The 21,381-nt window shown below is 40.0% G+C and overlaps 1 protein-coding gene across 1 annotated transcript in view; it reads left to right on the forward strand.

The window, feature by feature from the left end:
• The window catches only part of LOC113172631 (receptor tyrosine-protein kinase erbB-4-like), a 234,711-nt gene that overhangs the window by 96,970 nt on the left and 116,360 nt on the right, over positions 1-21,381 (forward strand). The window contains exon 2 of the mRNA XM_026375601.1: positions 14,711-14,862. Within this exon, the coding sequence (XP_026231386.1) occupies positions 14,711-14,862 (152 nt within the window). The remainder of the gene's footprint in view (positions 1-14,710; positions 14,863-21,381) is intronic.

The raw sequence follows: 21,381 nt of genomic DNA on the forward strand, positions 1-21,381 counted from the left end.
TGATCTCCTCTCTCACTTCTTCTCCCTGAGAGGTGACTTAACATAGGTAGTGAGTAGAAGGCAATCAGAAGAAGTGGGTGATAGACAAAGAATGGGAAACAAAGAGGAGGAGAGGGACAAGGCAATTAAGCAATTTAAAAGGGAGTAGAGTTGTCATTAATTGAAGGTGTCTGGGGGCTTTGAAGTAATCAAGAAGAAGGAAAACTCACTCCAGTTCTGATAGTGATCTGTTTGCACAAGCTGCATGCTTCAGACTCCATTTACTATGTGCTACTAGTACTGCTGCATGGTAATACATACAGTGTGTAAACCATGAATTAATACCTTTAGACTTATCAAAGAAAACAGCGGGAGCATGGTTCAGTAGATGGTGTCATGCAGTCTGTGGCAACGTTCTTTAACTAGGCCGATCAGCTGTCTTTATTCGTGACTGTGACTGTTTAAAACACCTGTATTTTAAACCAGCATCAGCGATGTGATATAGCTGTGATATTGCCGTGATCTTCACCAAAGTATATGACTTGATTCATGATAAAGCTCTATTATATTATATACTCTATTAAATAAATAATAATAACTCACATTGAAACAAAAATTGAAATTTTAAATTAAAAAAAAGGGTATAGAGGCGGTTTATTTTTGAAGTCATGTCATTGACAACATTTTTATTCCTATTCCACAGTTATAATTCAGATGGTCTTTTCAGTTGTAAAATTCATGGTAGGAATCATTCGTGCATCCTTTGGCCTCTATTACTACTGTACATTTAGTGGCATGTAAGCCAACGTACATAGAGCTTTAATGTATGTGATATCAAAGCTCTGATATGAGACCTGCTGTGCTGAGTTTATTCTCTACAGTGTACAACACTTCAACGCGTTTCTCTCTTCTTACAGTAATAGAATAAAAAGCTGCTGAGGTATTTAAAACTAAAAAAAGGCTGGTTCCCGTCATTTGGTCTGTGTGGCACTTTCCGGCACGTACAGTAGTATTACTGGCAATATCTCATCCTTGCACATATAGTTTCGGTACTTCAACAGCTGTGAGGCAAAACAATCTGAGAAATGCATAGCTGTGCGTGATGAATGACATAAAACAATTGGAATCAATCAGAATTTTAAGCGTGTTCTTGTGCGCCACCAGCTTTATTGAGAGTCAATTTCAACTAGATGACATTTTTATTTTCTCTGCTTTCCTTGCACCTTGATATTCATGTCATGTCCTCAGAAAAGCCCTAACAGAGAATCATTGGGTCTTGTCAGCCAGCAGGAAAGTTAGACCATCAAAGATAATTGCATGCTAATGTTCAATAAGCCTTGTAAGTCGCTGCAGATAAGTGTGGCTGCCAAACAGCCTTGCCAGGGGAAAGCACATCTAATCCCTTGGCTGTGGCCAGGGAAAATTAATACTAAGCTCCTTGGCCAGCTACTTTCAGTGTGGTGGTAGAAACAATTACACAACGGGCCACCATAGCACAATTAATGAATAACTGAGGAGCTGCCCAGATGTGTGCATTCTAATAAAGATGCATCCACCTGCAACTGTAGCTGCACAAACAGTTCTTCAAAACAATCCTACAAGAGGAGGAGGAGTGGGCTGTTCAAGTTCATTGGGTGACGCAAGTTTATGCAGAAGAACCTTCCCGTTTCGGGAATCTAAAAATTCATCATGCTAACCCCTCCACTTTGTTGAATGCTCTGTTTACACTGTGGCCTGTTTCTGTTGAACAGCTAATTATAATATGCCACAAAGTAGACCAGGCATAAAACACATCATAAGTCAAAAACAGCTGAATGGACCCCTTTATTTTTTTTAGATACTTTATTAAAGGAATTTATGATCATAGACCAAATGTATCTACATATTTGTGGACCTTTAGTTTAGTGTTATAATTATATTTCAGTGTGTTTTGATCAGGATAAGATGGTTCTCAGTTGGACACAATGAAGAAACGGGAAAATAGGCGGGCTTGGATAAAAGCATTTGTGATATTATCAGTTTTGAAGGCTAACCAGCAACACTTTCTCAAACAGCTTTGTCACAGAGTACCCTCAAATAGCGTTATCAGCTAGGTATTATAAAGAATGACTATGTGCTATCAAAGGAAAGCCATTTTAGCCATGGTTTTCAGTCGTCGCCTCTCAGGTATGTCATGATGAATAAGCACTTTTATTTTCAGTCCTGCAGTCCTACATGGACTTTAACACAGCTGGAGCAACCACATCATAAAGCATAGAAGCCTTCTAGAGTTTTATGTGCAGAGCTACGGTGATTGTGTGCATCCATACTGTGCCTGAATGCATCATATGTACATCTGACTGGCCTAATGCGTTCAGATGTCCGTCACTTGCGTTTCTCCCTTGACTCTTCGTGCCCCCTACTCAAGATGTGAAGAGAGAGGAACTACTCTAAACACTGAAGCTGTTTAAAAGATATAGAATCAAAAAGATATCACACTCTTCCATGACTGTATTATTCACAATAAAGACACAAATAGGAAATAATAGTTCATCTTAAGGCGTCAAGCGACAAATGAAGGTTATTTTGCAGCAGTAGGCTTGCTGACACCTGTATTCCTTTTCACACATTTCTATGATTTTAATAGTTTTTATTAGCCTAAATTAAGGCTAAGTATTGGCTGCGAGGAGTATCGGCTTATTTATTCTAAATTACATTTTAGTTTAGAGCCATGACACAGCTTTAATTTTTAGGATCCTATAATAACTTGAATATACCCATTGTACTTCAAATGAAAAGTTCCCCTGCAGGGTGTTATTGTAAATGCAAATGTTATGTTTAATTTCAGTGTTACCGAGCTACACGTTTAACAAATCTTGAACGTCTCCATCCTTATTAATGCCATTCAGTGTATACATTATCAATATGGAATAGAAATTATAGTATTTTGCCCTCTCGATGTGTCAATGATCTGTAGGTGTTGTTAGACCTTTGATAGCAAGACATGGATTTCATACTTGTATCCAGTCCAGTTAAAGCCTTTGCATGTTCTTCTTTTCTCTCCCTCTGTGCTGTCCTAGTTGGGAAACATACTGCACGGTATACCACAACATACGTGTATGTAAACTAACACAATTGCAGCACTCTACATTTTGCCTGACCACTGCTGCTCCAATCTGTAATTTATTGCTGAGTCTGATATTGTATTACAAGATGTATTTGCTCACTCCTCTAATAAGAACATAGATTACAAGCAACACTGAATTCACTAGCTGCATCCCATCTGATTGCTTGGCCTGCCTCTGTGTTAGCTTATATCTTCTTAAGCGTCAGCGCCTGGCTATTTACATTCATCCAGTAAGGCTTAAAACAAATTATAATCGATCTGGGGCGTGATGAAAAGGGTGGTCCTGCTGCAAATTAAAAGGAACGCACAATGACAAGGACAGCCGAATCTCGAGCAGCTCGTCTTGGAGTGTGCGCTGCAATAAAGAAACGCAATAACCGGCATGTCTAATACATAAGAGCAGCCTGAGACACAAACCATATACTCTCTGTAAAGGATATCTGGCCTTAAAAAAAGTTTGATTTCTGCATGCTCCCAAAATGATGCCTCTCTGTAGATGGATTTGCTAAAAATGCAACTACTTTTACAAAAAATTGTAACCAATAGTATCTAACCTTAAGTGAAAAATGTGAGGTACTGTATTTTGGCATGCTGCTCTGCTCAAGGTGTTAGAATCAAACTGTAAATCCCATCATAGACTGTTTTGACAACAAAGTTAGTTACCTCACGTAGGACAAATGAACAATGGTAATGCACTCAGACAAAACGCCTCCAGCGGTGTCTTCTAGTTATCTCGGTGCCTCACATATAAACGTTTAGTCTGTCTGCTTGTCGGTGGGCTCCAGCAGATTAATGGACTAAATGAGCTTACTGTGCTGACAGTGTTAGACATGTCTGTTGTATATAACAGGCAGTCTTCTGAATGACGAATGACAGGGTGAGAATAGAGACATTCGGAAATTGTTGCTTGTGAAAAAAAGACGTGCAATCTAGATTCAAAAGTATTACTGTAAATTGAACTTGCATTGCACTGAATAGATTTATATTTATCCTTGAGAGTTTATGAGACTTTTGTGGTTATTCTCTATTTAGTAGGGCTGTCTTGTACTGTAAATACTTGACATTGAAAGAAAAAGATAACCTTCCAAGGCTGGATTGTTTTGTTTTTAGCAGTGTTATAAATCTCAAGGGGATTTTAAAGGGGGGTTTCTGGAAGTTCAGTTTTCACTTTAGCTCTCTATCAGAATGTGCAGGTTATTGATCAACAAGATAACGATAATAAACACAGAATACACGTAGTTTGGGACCGTTCAGTGTTTGGTTAGGTTTAGGCACACACTCTGATTTGATTAGGTTTTGGTTAATATAACTACATCGTTAAGGTTCTTGGTTACAGTAACATACACGCGGTTACAGTTCATAAATAAAACAAGATAAAAGAAACAACATTGGCCATCAGCTTGCAATAGCAAAACAAGCCGCTATATCCAGTACTGCATTACTAACCTTCCTGCTCCCACCATCATTCCTACAAGATAAAATGTCTATTGGCCATTCTTTGCTGGGAAGAGGCACAGCCCACTCTGAAGAAACTTAACAAAATCACTCTCTGCTTAACCAAAACTGTGAAACATCTTCACATAAATTAAGTAGTTTGAAGTTTCTCACCTGGATCTACAATGTGCCTTCAGCTACAGCAGCTTTGACTTTAACTGATTTTTGGAGTCCTAGCTCTGGTTGAAAAAATAGTCGTAATTGATTTTAGTTTGGATTTCAGCTACTATAGTCTTTTTTATAGAGTTTGTAGTAAGTGGATATGTACTGTTAAAATGGTCTTTTGTTTTCGAAATCCATCTCCTACCTGGTGAGCTTCCAAACATTTTATTGCAAGAAAATTGACTGGGATAAAAATCGTTTAAAGCAACCGACTGCACAATCAATGCACACAAAGAAATGCATATCTTTGCAGGCACATATACAGTAAACATAGAAATACACAATTGCATTCACTCTCCACCTGTGGAAAGGACCACAAGCCTACTGAGAAATAATTTCCCAGGCAAGCGAGCAAGGCAATTCCATCGCAGCAAGGAGGAAAAAAGGCTTTTTTAATGGGGAAAAATGGGAAGCAGGGGAACAGTTAGCAGTAGCAGCCAGAATAATTGATGACAACTGTATGGGTACAAGATTAAGATTCATGGGTAGGACTACACATGGGGGCTGGAAAACAGTTTGCAATGGAAGCATGAAGGATATGAGGCAATACTTTGACTAGCTAGCTGGCCTAATTGAGTGTCATTTCAGTTGCAGTGTAAAAAAGGGGGAAAAAACTATTAGGAAAGGATTTCAGCCACTCTGTGAAAGGAGGATGGAATGAATTCCAACACCTGGACCTGAATTGAGAAGGACAGACTGAGACACAGTGAGAGAAATAAAGTGGTGGAAGCCCAGAGGCAAGAGCACCAGGTTTGTATGTGGAAGGTCAGTGGTTCCTATCCCCAGACCGACTGGAAAAAGGCTTGTGGGCAAGGAATGTGAGTTAGACTCTCCCACTCCTCAGTAACTACCCTTGAGCAGCCTTTCAGCAGTGTGCTTAACACACAGCTGCCCTGGTGGTGTTTAGTGGCCAACAGTAGACGATACACCTCAGGATGGGAATGAGACTCCATGAATGCAAAGTAAGGTGTTGTGGGGACAGCACACATGGAGCTGGTGTTTTCTTTTCCGGGATCAAATAAAGATACATCACCTTTTAACTAGATACCTTTCATCAACTCTTCCTTCATTCACCTTTTGTTGCTTTATGAAGACTGATGACCTCTGGAAGACTCCCAGAGGTACCACCCTTACGTTGTGAGCATCTTGTTTTTTGTAACAATTTCCAGGTACACTCAGTAAATATCTGACTCACTGAACTGATTGTGATTTATACAGTAGAAGGAATGGTTGAGAATATAAAGGAAGTCATGCAAAAAATCAGAAATGAAAAAATTCAAATTGAGGGTAGATTGGGGTCGGAACTTGCAGGCGATGAGAGGAGACAAAGGTAGAAGCAGATGTTAAAGGTTGTACTTGTAATATTTTAGCATCAGTGTCGGTATTGTATCTATTCCAGTAACACTTTTGTAAAGAAATGAAACCATTTGTGAGAGCACTGGCCTCTGTGCTGAACTCTGCATTTCACATTATGTGCCATCCATCAGATTTGGCCACATATTGCATTATTTTATTCTGCACAAAGTAATATTGCTTTATTAAATAAAGGAATAGAAACAGGAAGGAAGACAGTGCTATTCTTAAAATTAAAAATAATCATCCCCTCCACTCGAGGCAAAGATCAGCTTTTTATCAGAAGGCTAGTGCATCTGTGAGAAATTGTCATCACTCAGTTATTGGCACCAATACAACAGCTCTGATGTGAAATTATCTGTGCCATAGTTTTTGTTAAACATAGTAATTATCACAAGGTAGCAGTTATCTGACTGTGATATATTAATGTATAAACATAGTTAATCTACCACAGCAAGTGCAGAAAATCAGAACCTCACTATCACCAGATAACACAATTTAAATCCATTTCCACTTAATTTACATCAAGTGTGTTAAATGGATCTTAGCGGATGATTAACTGTGTATGTATGTAACCTGAATTTATTGCTGCTTAACAGATCAGAAACATCCATTGAAAATCAGATACACCCATACACATACAAAAATTAGAATCAAATTGGGATTCGGGGGTATGATAATAATGAAACAGGGCCACTTCATAGGAGGCAAAATGCAGCCTGTTCTCTGCCCTGTCAAAATAATTTGTATGACCAACAATTCAACATGAATTCCCTAATAAGAGATTTCCTAACGGTGTAACTCCAATACAGCCCGGCCACCTTTGCCTCTGAAAAGCAATAGCCATTACTCACACAGTGTTCAGTTAAATATAGATTGGCTGGCAGTGGTATAATAGCTAGCATTGTCACCTTACAGCAAGAAGATTCTAAATTTGAAACTGCTGGATCCAGGTAGAGCTTTCTATGTTGAGTTTGCATGTTCTTCCTACACCCGTGTACTTTCAACCCACAAGATATACAGGTTATGGTAATTTGCAACTGTAACACTGCTGATGCATGTGGATTTGAATGTCAATAGTTACTTGTGCCTATGAAGCAAACCTATGATACATTGGTCCAGGATGTACTGTATGTCTCATCCACCTTCAGATGGGATCAGCTCCAGCCCCCTGATGACCCCTCACAGGGCAAGTGATATAGAGATAAAGGATGTAGGAAGCATTTCAACAATGGATGGATTTATTTTTTTCACTTTTGTGGTTAGCACAGTGAGTGTGTTTGTGTGTTTAGTTATATTTTTATTTCCCTTTATCATTCTTAGCCTTTGTAGATGTAAGGCACACGCCATGATTTGTGTGAGTGCCTGTGTGAATCTAAATCATAATAATCCAAATTAGATCTTTACAATGCAGCACTGTGGGTGTGTGTTTTGTTTTACTGATCACCCCCTGGGTTCTAGTCGAGTTCATCAGCATGTTGTTCGAAACAGAATAGCTCAAGGCCACCTCAAAGATGCACACGTATCAAGTTTTCTCTGCCTTTCACACACCACTAACACTGTCACACACATATGCACCAATTTAGGATGTGAGCTGTTCATTTGACCCCATTGCTCAGCCGTCTCTCTTTGGCAGACTATTGGGATATGAGCCACCTCAGGGGTTTGCTGTTTCTACTATTAGCATATAAAGAGCATAAATTCCACTGCACCTTGCGTTCGCAGGAAGTTTCTCAGATTGCCAGAGGAAAGGCAAAGCCTCTTGGGAAAATTTAAAAACTGTCCATGATTGGAAAAGTTCTGCCTGCAGCTCAAAGAAACTCAGGTGGTTTTGGTAAGAAGTACAGTAATCAAACATAGCCTTGAATGCACATGTGCAGCTACATGCACAGATGAAATGTAATTGTAATACTATATTGATTAAAACATTCTTATATAAATAACCATGTGTTCTTGATATACATCTAGTTATTCCTGTATACATATTTATATGCTGCAAATAAACCTGCTGTTTACTGTTTTAACTGTTTTTAACCCTTTTCATATCATCAACACTATGAAAGTGAGCTGCAGGGTCTCTATTGTAATTAGACAAGCTTTAAAAGTCTGAGTGAGAGAACAAGTTGCCATCTCCAGCTTAATCAACATCTCTTCCATGATATTTGGTATGATATTTAATCGAAATGCTGTTGCAGTACAGTTCAAGAAAAGAGTGTACAGGTGCCTGACAAGATGGTCGTTTCTCCCTGCTCAAGAAGCTGAACTTGCACCACCTGCCTTTATAGACTTGATGTGGCTCATCATCGAAAAGTTTATCAGACTCCATCGTCACCCACCTCACCCACACCAAACAAAACTCTGAAAGCATATAGCTACTGTGGGTGAACCCTGATGCACTGTCCGTAGCAGCTCTGGTGGATCTGTTATTGACTGCATCAGGTTTTTAGCTGGCACAGCAGCGGATTCTTCCACTTAAGAAAATATCTACCCTCCTTGTTTTTTTATTGAAAGCTCTAGAGAAAAATCGGCAAGGTGCTTTTGGTGCTGTTTAGTTTTGAAATCCACCATAAATTATAGTATGTGTTTGTTATCGTCAGCGTTTCACTAAACCTGCTTCATTTTGCCCTCCAGTGGCAGAAGCATAATTGTTATAATGGTGGGGTATCAGCAGCTGGTAGTCATGCACTCGTGCTCAGGGACAATCATCCTAAGTAAATGACTGAGTTGGAAAAGATGCTACCACATATGTCACATACAGATTTGAGACACTGAATAAGTTGCAGTTGCAAGCACTTGTTAAGCACCATTATAGCAAATCCACTTTTGCAGCAATTATGGATAGAACTGTTTTTTCAACACGTTCTTATCCCACAGTGTCACAAAATGAAGCTTCCTACTTCTCATCTCATATTAATGCTTAAGATACCCTCTAGCGTCACTAATTGGTGCACCAGGTGCATCACTCTTTGACACCATGGGAAAGATGGCGGAGTCCCGTCAGACCTGTCATCATGACGACAATCATAAGTGATAGGGTTACAGGTTGGAAACAGCGTGGTTGGATTGGCTTTGTGCACAAAGACAGCTGTGTTGGGGTTAGGCTCAAAAAATTCAGTGTTAGTTTAAGTCAACGATAAAAGAAGTACCTTCTAGAACAGTCTTGTTACAAGACCCTATGTCTCACATCGTTATTTGACATTTCTGTTGGTCTTACACCAACACTAAAGGCTATATTTGCGTCCAAAACGTGACACTAAAGGATGCGACAAAATATCAGTGTCTGATGCAATGATGCCTGCAGAAAGGTGCGAGAGAGAGAAAGGAAGAAGCACAACCTCAGTGGTGACATATACAATATAATCCTTACAATCCAATAGAGCCTTTCTAAAGTCACAAGTATAAAGACAGTATTTCCAAGTTAAGAAAGCACAGTCATGCAAAGTGACAATGGAAAACAGTTTTTTTTAAAGCACTTTCTTTAGCTGTGGATTGGACCTATACAATGTTCAAGAAGGCTATTCCTCCTTACAGAACTGCTTCAGCTCAGTCATATACTATACTTGGGGCCACTCCAAAAGGTGGGTTTTGTGTATCTGAAGCCATTTTGTAATAGATTGATCTCTTGCTAATTCCGGCCAGAACGCTTTGGAGCATTCTAGATTCACTGGAGGCTTTTTAAGGAGTTTTTGCGAGATCCTAAGGGAGTTGCAGTAGTCCAGTCTAGAAGTAACAAATACATGAAATAGTTTTTCAGCTTTACTTTTAGACAGCATGCTCCTAATTTTAGCAATATTCCTCATGTGGAAGTAAACAATCTTTACATTAGCACAGAGTCCCCAACACTAATCACAGAACCTAATTTGTGCTTGATAGCCAACCATAGAGCAGTTACCGGTGTATTCGTCCTTGTAAACATCCAAATTTAAAGTTTAGCACATTAAAATTATCAGTTATAACCACAGCTTTCATAGCCATTGCTTATTTTCTGCAGTGTACTCACTGAAAGCCTCTCAGTTCTCTATAATATTCCATTAATAAATGACACAAAATCAATGCTTGGAGAACAGTTTCATTTGTCAATGCTGCAAAACTGTATTTGCTGTAACAGCAGGTTGCAGATGTGTTTGAAAAACGAAACCTAAATGATGATAAAAATCTTAAACAGCACATTTATTGACCATTCAAAATTTTGTAGAAAGACCACTTCAGACATGCAATCCCAGTTTTTCCAGTAATATTTTTATTAATTTATGGTATATCCCCACATGGTAAATGGAAACATAGGACGGATTGGAAAGGTTTTAAAAAGCATCAATAATTAATACTTTATCAACTCAATAAGCAGTAAGCATTCACTCTGATCTTCAGCAATCCATCCCAGACTCTTTGTAATCTAAAATAACTTGTGTGTTGCTTGCATTAATCAAAACTCTGACATACGCATTTCTTCTGTTGAGATTTAGGGTCTAAATGTTTCACTAAGAGATACACTGTCAATGGTGCTTTCAGTCGAGACGATGCTGCTCAAGAATTTGGGGTAGTAAGGGATGCGTCATGCAATCATTCCCCTGTGACTTGGATGGAATTCTCTTGTCTGGAGACAAGTTTAAATTCTACTCACATACAGAAGTTATGAGAAAAAAAATGTATGGAGTGCAGCTGTCATTGTTTTTGGTCATTGCGCTGAGCAGTTGTGCCCACAAACACTGTCACTTTTTCTTTGTGAAACATGTATGAAGTTACATCATTTTACATGAATGTTGACTCTTCAGCTGCAATGATAACCGTTAACAATGATATTGAACATAAAATTAAACAATTGCACTGCGCTACAGTAGTCTGAAATAGTTTACCTGTAATTGCTAACCCTATAGAATGGCCTATTAGACATATTGCCTTATAAATTTGCTTTGGCTCTCAAGTTAGCAATCAGTCCCTATTTATACATTCAGTGTTCACGGGGCCGCATTAGCATGCATTTGAAGCTGTGTTTCTAGCAACCTGACAAGTGTAAGATGAATATTTACTCTTATTTTCTTTTTAGCTCTGTTTTGGCATCTGTCAGCTCCTGAGGGAAAATAATCTCAACTTACTAAATGTTTCACATTTTTTTACCCACTTCTTATTCTTGTCTGACTGCAGGTGCTAAGCAGGTACCATACCATCACACTTTGATTACTGAAAATGGATGTCTCCAATAGGAAAAAGTGTTTGTCACAGTGGGGGAGGCTGAACAATAAAGTAAATGTAATGATAATACTCATGGACCGCTTATTAGTGAAATTTGTAATAGATAAGATACAGTGCTTCCAATGTAATCAGCTTTTGTAAACACACTCAGGTGCAGGTTACCCTCTGTGGAAAACTCCCACAAGGTGTTGACTGTGTGCACCAGCGAAATCATAAATGCTAATTTATGATACACCATATGGAGACAGCAACAGCATTGTTGGTAGGTGACCAGAGCTCGGAGGGCAGTGGGAGGTTAGTGTTACTGGACCGTGCCATCATCACGAACACTCATCTAGTTATTGTTTCTGATGCTTATTAAGCCGCTCAGCAGATGGACGATAATCTGGGCCGTGATTACCATCAGAAGCAGTGGCTTGTAACTCATACTTAGCCACCAAAGCTCATCTGGGGGACATTAGGGGACAAAGGACAGTTCAGAACTCAGATGTGCACTTTTTGTTTCGTGTGCCTGACAGAAACGGACAAAAACTGTGGTTATTTTTGCTGTGCGCGAGGCAGCGTTTCAGCTTAACTTGTACAAGGTCCTACTGTTTATTCGAGGCACGTTAGGCAAGCTCAGCTATTGACAGTGTTTACTTATAGAAGTGACATTTGCAACTTCATTTAATTCAGTCAGTTACTGGCTATTGGGATGACCTTTTGCTGGCTTCCTTGGCAGAGGCCTATAAACCTCAGAGATTCACCAGCTTTATAGGCATTCAATAATCGCACAAGGCACTATTGATGAAGTTGTTGTGTGCACTAACTATGAAATGAATTGGGCAAGGAGTAGAAACCACAGCAATGCAGTGCCTATGCAATCACGATGAGGATATTTATGAAATTAAAATTGACGAAAATGCAGCTCAGGGGCCTTTCAGTCTCTTTGCTAACGTCCTTTTTGTTTGTTTTCATGTAACAAACTCATTGACTTGCTGTGAGACTGGTTACATTGTGGTTTTGTCTGTTTTTGACACATGGAAGCATTTGTCACAGGTTACCAAAGGAATAAAGAAGCCTAATGTCACTCTCTACGTCACAGCATTGCAGGAAACTAAAGCAAATTGTCTTCAAGACCAAATACATTGAGCCAGATATACATTTCAACCCATCGACTCATGATCCTTTCATTAATTATATATTCTTAAAATCCTAAATTATCATGATTTATTGCCCTCATCTATCACGTCTGATGAAATGAGATTAGATAAAATTCCCTGCAAACTGATCAATTTACTTACACAGGCAACTCTATGCTGTATGTACAGTGTATATGGAACAAAGACATTGATTCTTATTGGGACACCCTGCTGCACCTGCAACTGAAATCTATCAAACAGATAAAGCTGTATTGTATTTGACTTTTAAATAATATGAAGATTCATCTGGTCTTGTGGGCTGTTCCTCCATCAGAGCTAAAGCCATCAGACAACTCAGTGTCTTGAGCATGTCCTTCTGGGTAGGCAGGTCACCCCGATATAAAGCGCAAAGATATACAACCTTTACTGTAATATACAGGCTCCGATGTAACATTGAGCACGGAGACAAATGGATTCGATCACACAGCAAGAGGGGGAAAATACATCCTGAGGTCTATTATTTACAGCCTGCCCACGTTCATACACACACATGGAGACATATCACCAGTAGGATCACCAAGCTTTGCAGTAAACCTGCAACAGTTCACACTTCCTCTATAGACGCTCCGCACAGCACAGATGGTTTTGTTGTGGTTCACTTGGCAGTCATCGCCATCTCAGGATCATGCGGAGCTATAGGATTTCATTAAAAATCCTGCATGGGAAAAAAAAAAAACAACAACAACAACAACAACAAAAAATCCTATAGGCTTCACATAGCACCCGTCAGGTTTTAAAAGTCAGCAGGTTTACTGAAGGCATGCTTGAGGAAGGTATAAAAAAAGTGAATTTCACTAGACATCACATGCCACAATGGCCCTTTCCTCGGATCTCGGCGCCCTGCCCCAAGGGTGCAATAACAGTTTATTACACCTATCCTCACTTTATGACCCCCCCTTCACTCCACCACCCAATAGCGTCAAGCCCACGCTAACTGTTATTGAAAACACCCAGGTCTGCCATATATCATTCCTGAGCAGCACGTTATTCTATGTGCAACCTAGCTAATCACCACCAGCTCGTATGGGTATTGTCCAGGTCACATTGGAATAGCTCCACTTATCAAATATCTGCTTAGATGTGGAAGTGCTTAAACACAATCTCATTTGTCTTTGCAGCCTGTGTTGCCTTGAGGTTGAATCTTCTTCTCATATGTATCTGTGGTGTAATGATGGGAAGTAAATGGGAAATGGAATTGAAAGATTTTGCCACAGAGTGCCTGTGCGGGGGGGAAAGGGTAAATGAGTTTGGCCTAGTTTATTGCTAGCCAAGAGGAGTGGTGGAGTGCAAACACTCAGGCTGAATTGAGGCAGATATAAGGTGTAAGAGGAAAGCATAGTGTATAGCAGGGTGTGCAGGAGATCTTTGAATTAAAATGCAAAGCGTCAATAAAGATCTTTCAGGGTGGACGTGTTCAGAGAGAGAGGTAACAGCTCATGGGTGACAGTGTGACAAGATTCAGGGAAGGACCCGTCACCCCTCTGTCACACTGATGGCTCCTCTGTCATCAAGCGTGAAGAGGAGTTTGCAGGTGGGAGAAACCACAATGCCACGGTACTACAAATGAAACTAAATTAAAATGCTTCAGAGGATCAAATGTTATTGTCCATATCTTTAAGTTGGGTGCTATTCTCCAGGTTTAGAAAATATGTGGGAGAAATGAGGGTGTGTTACGTGTGTGTGAATGTGGCTCATGATTTCTGCACATTGTGTTGTTTTTAATGTGCAACAATGTCAAAAGTTGCACCAGTTTGATAGTTGCAACAAGAATCAAGACACAGATGTTGAAATGTCCTTTGAGTTTTTCTTCCCCCTCGTCCACCTGTATATGTTGTCATGCTAGAATAGGGAGCACCAGCTGATTGGGCAGATGGCTTGTGTCGTCATGGTGTGGGAAGACAAGGTGTATGATTCCATTTAATTAATTGTCAAGTAACCTGCTCGGCTAACTGCTAAAGAGCTCTCCTCTGTCCTGAATGCCCAGAGGAGTAATGTAAGGTGAGGCTGAGGTGTAGTGGGGGTGCAGTGAATTATTGGTCTTACATGACCAGGTCAGCTGAGCAGGTGTAGCAGCACACTGTTTATGAAGCGATGCCGAGACTATGTTCTCCTGGACTGTTTTTTCTACAGCACGTCTGGCACACTATCACACAAAGTAGCTTTTTGACTGTTAAAGAAGACTTGGATATATGTACAGTAGCTGTATTAACACTGTCTTATCTGTCTTTTACTCTCGTTTTTCTAGTATGTGCGGGTACAGAGAACAAGCTGAGTACTCTGTCGGACCTGGAGCAACAGTACCGCACGCTGAGGAAATACTACGAGAACTGTGAAGTCGTAATGGGGAACCTTGAGATCACGAGCATCGACCGCAGTCGGGACCTCACCTTCCTCAGAGTAAGGTCTAGATAGATGAAAAGTCTGGTTCTGTATGCATCAAGTAGACAGAATATACTGTACATGCTTTTGTTTTGTAAAAATTTGAATTACATTTTGTCAATTGTCAATTATTGATGACATTCATACATTCAACATGACATTTGCTCTGAACTGAAGAATAGACAACAAAAATGCATTTCACACACTGTATTTCTTACCACATTTTAGGGGTAATTACAGTCATTTGTATGATGTACAGCTATCAGTACATAATAATACTCATCCATAAATCCAGTTATCAGTAACTACCTAAAACTGAGTGAAAAGTTCAGAATGTGAACTTTGTAATCACCGTCTTTTCATTTGACCTTGATGCCCAGAAAATCCCCTGTACTGAGATCTTTTTCTACCAATCAGCATTCAGATTAGTGTCTTCACCGCCAATGATAAGCATACAGAAAAGTTGTTCTAATCAGGGATAATCAGACCTCCTCTCCTCTCACAGTGTCTAACTGATTGTATGTTCGCACCATTGTGGTCTGAGGCATGGACCAATCAAAATCCAAATAACTGGTAAATCTTTTTGATTAAACAGAGTCACCGACAAAAAAGAAAGAAAGAAAAATCCTGTGGCACCGATCATGAATCGCTTTGAGAAAATGCTCACATAGGTATGGCACATGGTAACAGGGGGTTTTAGCAGTATTAATGGATAATGAATTGGATGAATTTCATGCTCTGATGCTGAGGAACTATATGTTTCTTGAGTGAGGAAGCTGAGTTAGAACTGCTTACACAAATGCTTATTTCTATGTTGGGTTGATGGACACTTTTGTACAAATGCAAACTCAGCACTGGGTGATGACAGTTTCTGCCCCTTTAACGGCCAGAGCAGTAATAGCATAGTAATAAGAAGTTAGAACATGGTTACTATAGAGAATTTACACGAGAAATGGAAAACGATGCTGTTTTTAGGGTGAAATCAGCATCTGCTGTTCACCTTTGTGGGCCTTCCACTTCTCAAGAACATCATTCTTGACTATGCAAGCTGCACACTGCACTGCTTACACCATCCAGCTCCAATTGATTCCAGTCTGTCTGGGGGACTGGGGAGTTCCCTTGGTGTTTTACTGAAGTGCTGACTGCATTAATGGGCCAATATTGCTGTGAGAATGCACTGGGCTACAGAGGCTTTGCAGAATAGGCAGTCCCTCAACACAGCAAGGAATGTGCTCATTTTTTGCTCCTTACAACATGATTTAATGTTAATATGGCAAAATTATTTGTTTAGGTGAATGTAAGGGTACCTCATCCTCTTTACTGTATGTATGCAGCATGCATGGGCCATAAATAAAAATAAAAAATGATCAAAGCAGAAAAACAAAACAGAATTGTTGAGTGTTCTGCATTGTGGAGAGCAACGCTGACAAAACCCCCTGTGATGCAAGACAAAAAAAAAAAAAAAAAACCTGAGCCGGTGAAGGAGCAATGAATGGTAAAGTGTTACCATTAGACTCCTGCAGAGGTAATAGGCCCCACTGACTTAGATGAAAAAAGATGGTAGGGGGTAGAGATGGAGTTCAAAACCCATGTGTGATTGTTGTTTAACTACACAGAACCAATTTGTTCCTTAAAACAGCACACACACTCCCACAGTAGGTTTGCCTTTAGCAACGTGTCACAGGCACAAGCTAAAATTAAGGTGATATGTTCAGGTCGAGGTTAAAGGTGCGTTTAACAAAAATCTCCTCTTTACTTGGCTACATTCCATCACCACTCATTTACAAAACAGCTCCCTGTGGCACCAACTTACCGGGTTCCTCTACCTTCCCACGGCTCACAATTAACATGGGTTAATTGAAGATGCTAATTAGGAACACAGGGTGCCAAACAGCAAGGGAGCAAGAGGGCAGGGTGGAGTGTGTATTTATAGGGAATATTATTATTATTATAAAAGACATTAATAACATGCTTCCCCAGGGAGGACAAGCTTCACCTTGAGGTAAGGAAGAAGGGAAGTAGTGAAGAAAAAAAAAATGCTGCAGCTTACCATACCACCTGTCTCTAGGAAGTGATTGAAACTGATGTCTGTGCTTTGGCTCCTTCTTTTCAAGATAGCTAAGAGATGGATGGCTGCCTCCCAAAGTCCCTCAAACGGCTTTAGCAATAAATAGAGTCCATCTTCCAAACTGCCTCCACGACAGATGAATCAACATTCGTACTGTGATTAATAACTCAGCACCGAAGCATTCTCCCCTCTATCACACATTCACATTCAAACCACCCGTCTAACAGTGAGATTCAACTGCATGCAGTGTTTACGTTGCCAGTGTTTCGTCACATCACTACTTTATCCATATTCTCTTCTGTCTGCGATGTTTTTCCACGAACATACTGGACATACGTGCATCAAGAAATTGAAATGACAAGCTGGACGCATATCAACACTTCATTTCATTTTGTGAATGAAACGCAGAGGAATGTGAAATGCACTCTTCTCTTCTCCCTCATATCACATTCTCTCATGCACTCTCATGCATGGATCTATAATTATAAAATTAAATGTTTCCCTCTCCTCCCCTCTTTCAAGTCTCAGTAGGAACTCACAGCCACATAGTCAGAGCAGATTGTTTGTTTTACCACGCCTGCAGTCACTGGTAAACATCTAATACCCCCATTATTAAAGCAATGATCAGATTTCTCGTCAACCCAATTCACCACGTCCCCACCTCCATTAGTAGTTGAATAAATAAATTACAAATTGAATTACAATGTACAAAGTGGCAGCTTTAATATTTCTGTCAGGGCTTGTGTTATTTATGAGAGACAAGACCAAAACTGTATATTCAGACTCTGTGTAAAATAAGAAATACCTTCTCTGCAAGCTCTTTCTTCCATTTCTATTTTATCTTCTTTTATTCTTTTATGTATCATAAAACATTAACATATCAATCAGTTACTCTTTTTTTTTTTTCATTCTTTTCTTGGTTATTTTATTTAAAAATGTGGAATAAGAAAATGATTAGAACACTGTTCAGCAACATCTTTAAAATATATGAGGACGGAGAGGTACAGTAATGAACAACACAAGAAACTGAATGCACCAATCGGGCCTTTTTGAGACCACTCGTCAATGCAGCACATTAAGCGTAAGCAGTGGTTGTTGGTCGCATTTGTATTCGAATGGTTTGTGTGCTGTACTAAAGAGGCAGGAAATAAGGGTGGTGGTCTGTTAATGTGTTAAGGCACTTGTGACACTTGAGCGAATTGTTCAAATGACCCCCGTGCACGTTCAAAACACTCGCAGCTGTCATAGTGATGCATACCAGATGGAACTTCCATTAATGCACCAGTGAGCAGGAATAATAGAGACTAAAGGGCGACTAGAGGTTGGACATGTCTCGTTACTTCACTGAGCAAAAATGACTTAACTGTCTTTACTGTGACAGAAGTTCATGTCTACAGGAAATCGCCAGGAAATCTGCTCAATCTGTCTAATTCACGATTTTTCTGTGGGACAGGAGACAGTAGCCTCAATTCAAGCAAAGTAGAAGTGTGAGCACGCTCAGTTGTCTTGGCCCTGCATTGCTTTATGGTTAAAAGGGCAATTATCATACGTTAATGGTGTTTGGAGGATGAACAAAATTTTTTGTGTTTTCTAAAAGAAATCGCTTCCTCACATAACACCTCAAATGTGTACGTAGTATAAAACCAACATGTAGGCGCCACCGGGAAGCTCGAGAGCAATTGGGCCAACCTAAGCAATGTTACCATTGTTACTCTGCTCAAACACAGAACGCGTTCGCTAGCAGGTAGAGCAAAGGCCATCACTAAATCAGACATATAATACAACAAGATTTACAGCAAGGTCATCAGTGTTTGCAAGTTATAGTACTCTATAGAGTATCACCAATTACCATTACTACCCTCATACATTCCATTTCTACTTGATGCGTCATTCATGTTCAGCATTTGACTCTAAGACAGATTGAAAAGTTATATATGAATGCGCTTTCAAATGCTCTTTCCCACAGCATTTGAAAGCAGCATCTATTCCTGCTCCCCATCCCCGTCCTTTGACATCTTTCTTCTTACATCTTCTTGACTGGCACATTCGTCCCTCAGGCACCATTGGTGCCCTCCCCAGCTTCCTAATTTTTGATGCACTGTTAGATGAGTGCAGATTACGTTGGCCCCCTGCTCCTCAGCAAACTCCTTCAATATTAATGAAGACTGATGAAGTGCTAGGGAGCCCCTGTCTTTCAGCCCCGACCTAGATTGGATTGACAATTGCAATTAGCGTCCCCTCAAGTTCATTTCCATCACTTTAATTTGACACGAAGAAGGACAGTGTGGGGCGGGAAGTGAGACCATTGAGAAAAAGAAATCCCGAGGAGAGAGGGAAGGGAAAATGGGGTGAAAGAGTTTAACCGGGGACTCCTCTCCGTTGTCTTTAAGAAGACGTGGGAAATTAAAGAGTCCCTAGAAATATTTTCCTCGCTGATATCTACAGTGATTTTCTGTACCTTACTTTTTACATTTCTCATGTACAGTCTCTGTTTTGCTAGTGTGTACTACAGGAAAATCCACCAAAAAAGACCAGGCAGGCCTCAGCTGAGATCTCTACTGTGCGGTTTCTACACTTACCTGACATTTAGTAGGCTACGTTGTTGTTTTTTTTTACATTGTTATCGCCTGATAGCAGTATTCTAGTGTCCACGTTTCCTTTCTCACCTCTGGTAGTCACCAAATGGATTGCTTGTCAGTGCATATAAAGAAAAAGAGCATGTGTTATGTGGAGACAGCAGCACCTGAAAATTGATGATTCTCCTCCCTTTTTGCAGGAAAAGAAGAAATAGATAGTGCGAGGCTGATGATGTGTCATGTTTGTGTACAATTCTGTACTCGTTTGTGTGTGTGTGTGGGCGTGTGCATATGTGTGAGACTGTGTGCGTTCTATTGTAAATGATATGAAAACTTTCCCTGTGCTGTGGTGACATCCATTTTAAACCACCCCTCCTACAAATTGACCAAAGCAATTGGTCTTATCTGTTTCTGCAAGTGTGTGTGTGTGTGTGTGTGTGTGTGTATTAAGCAGGGCTGTGGGGTTAAAACCTGTCTTGTTGTTTGACTGACAGATACATTTTCTTGCTCGCCATCCCGCTGCTGGTCAGCCTACATCATTTTCCTCCCCTGTCTTTTAAAAATGATCTGGGCTGATAGAGCAGTGAAATGAGAAACGCAGAAAGGGAGAGATTACATGTCTGTGCGCTTGACGGAAAGAAATAACAAACCTTTCCTCTGCTTGTCTATAGTTGCTGTCCCTTAAATGAGCCAATACACGCTTTCCATTTTTATTGACCTGTAGGATTTGTGGAGGGCAATATGAGGATAAAAAAAAAAAACAGCAAAGTAGACACATATCTAACCCGGCAGCTGTGCTGACCTGTTTTATAATGGTACTTAGTGTAAAAATAGAAATCTGTAAAGAATTACAGAGGACACAAAACTGCTGTTTTACTGGGCTCAGTGTGTTCAAACCAACAGGGGTTCATCACATATCTTCACACTGCAGAACTGTATTGCATCCACCAAAGCGTCAACACAACCTTGATCTACAAAGTTATTATTTTAAGTTATAATTTAAGCATAATAAGTTATTCAGTGAGTATTTTGCATTAAAACACATAAAGAAACACGGGCGCAATAACATGATTGCAGTGGAAGAATGCTGCTGTTTTTAATCAGTAAACAGTAGTTTCCAGTTCTATGGCAGTCGTACAGGAGGGGGTTTTAAACAACTGTGAAAACTAATCATGCTCCGAGGATGTGGCTGCATTAGGGCAAATTTAATAAATCATGCTGTCTTGGAGGAGACAGCGAAGCAGCGAATGCGTGAAAGTTTCTCGCTCCACTGTGCGTGCACACATACACACACACACACCATAGGTGATAGTGCTTATCGTAGCAGAGCAGTTCCAGACTGAATAGAGAGGCGGTGGAGAGGAGAAACAGAACTGGGATGTGACAATACCCCACCCGGTGTCTGTGATGCCTTTCAAACTTCATATCTGCCTTCCTCTGAAGCCTGACAAAAAGGTGAATGATACAGACCAGCTTCTCAGGAGGATCGAAATCAATTTCCACCCACTGTGACTTAGATGAGGGAGTCCTTTTCAAGAAAGGCTCGTGTTAAGGCTTAGATGGCCGGAGTACAATATTTCCGTCCTCCTCATTAACAAGACCATATTGATAACAGCACTTATTGAAAACAGCCACCAGCACATCTAATCCTCTCGGGCTTTATTTAAGCACCCCGCCGCTAACACACATTTATATGCATTCAGCCTGTGCTGGTGAGTCTGTGCATAATAACACAACAGTGTTATTAGTTTTTAGTTTTCTTTGTCTGTAGTAAGACCTTTGTCTCTACCAGGTTATTTTATTATTCTTTCCAGATTTTTCTGTTGTTTCCAAACTTTAAAAAACCTTCAGTAGCTCAATAGCGTACTCCTTTGCAGTCTACAACTAAAGTTT

This window comes from Anabas testudineus, chromosome 21 (genome assembly GCF_900324465.2).
Source record: "Anabas testudineus chromosome 21, fAnaTes1.2, whole genome shotgun sequence".
Taxonomy (NCBI): Eukaryota; Metazoa; Chordata; class Actinopteri; order Anabantiformes; family Anabantidae; genus Anabas; species Anabas testudineus.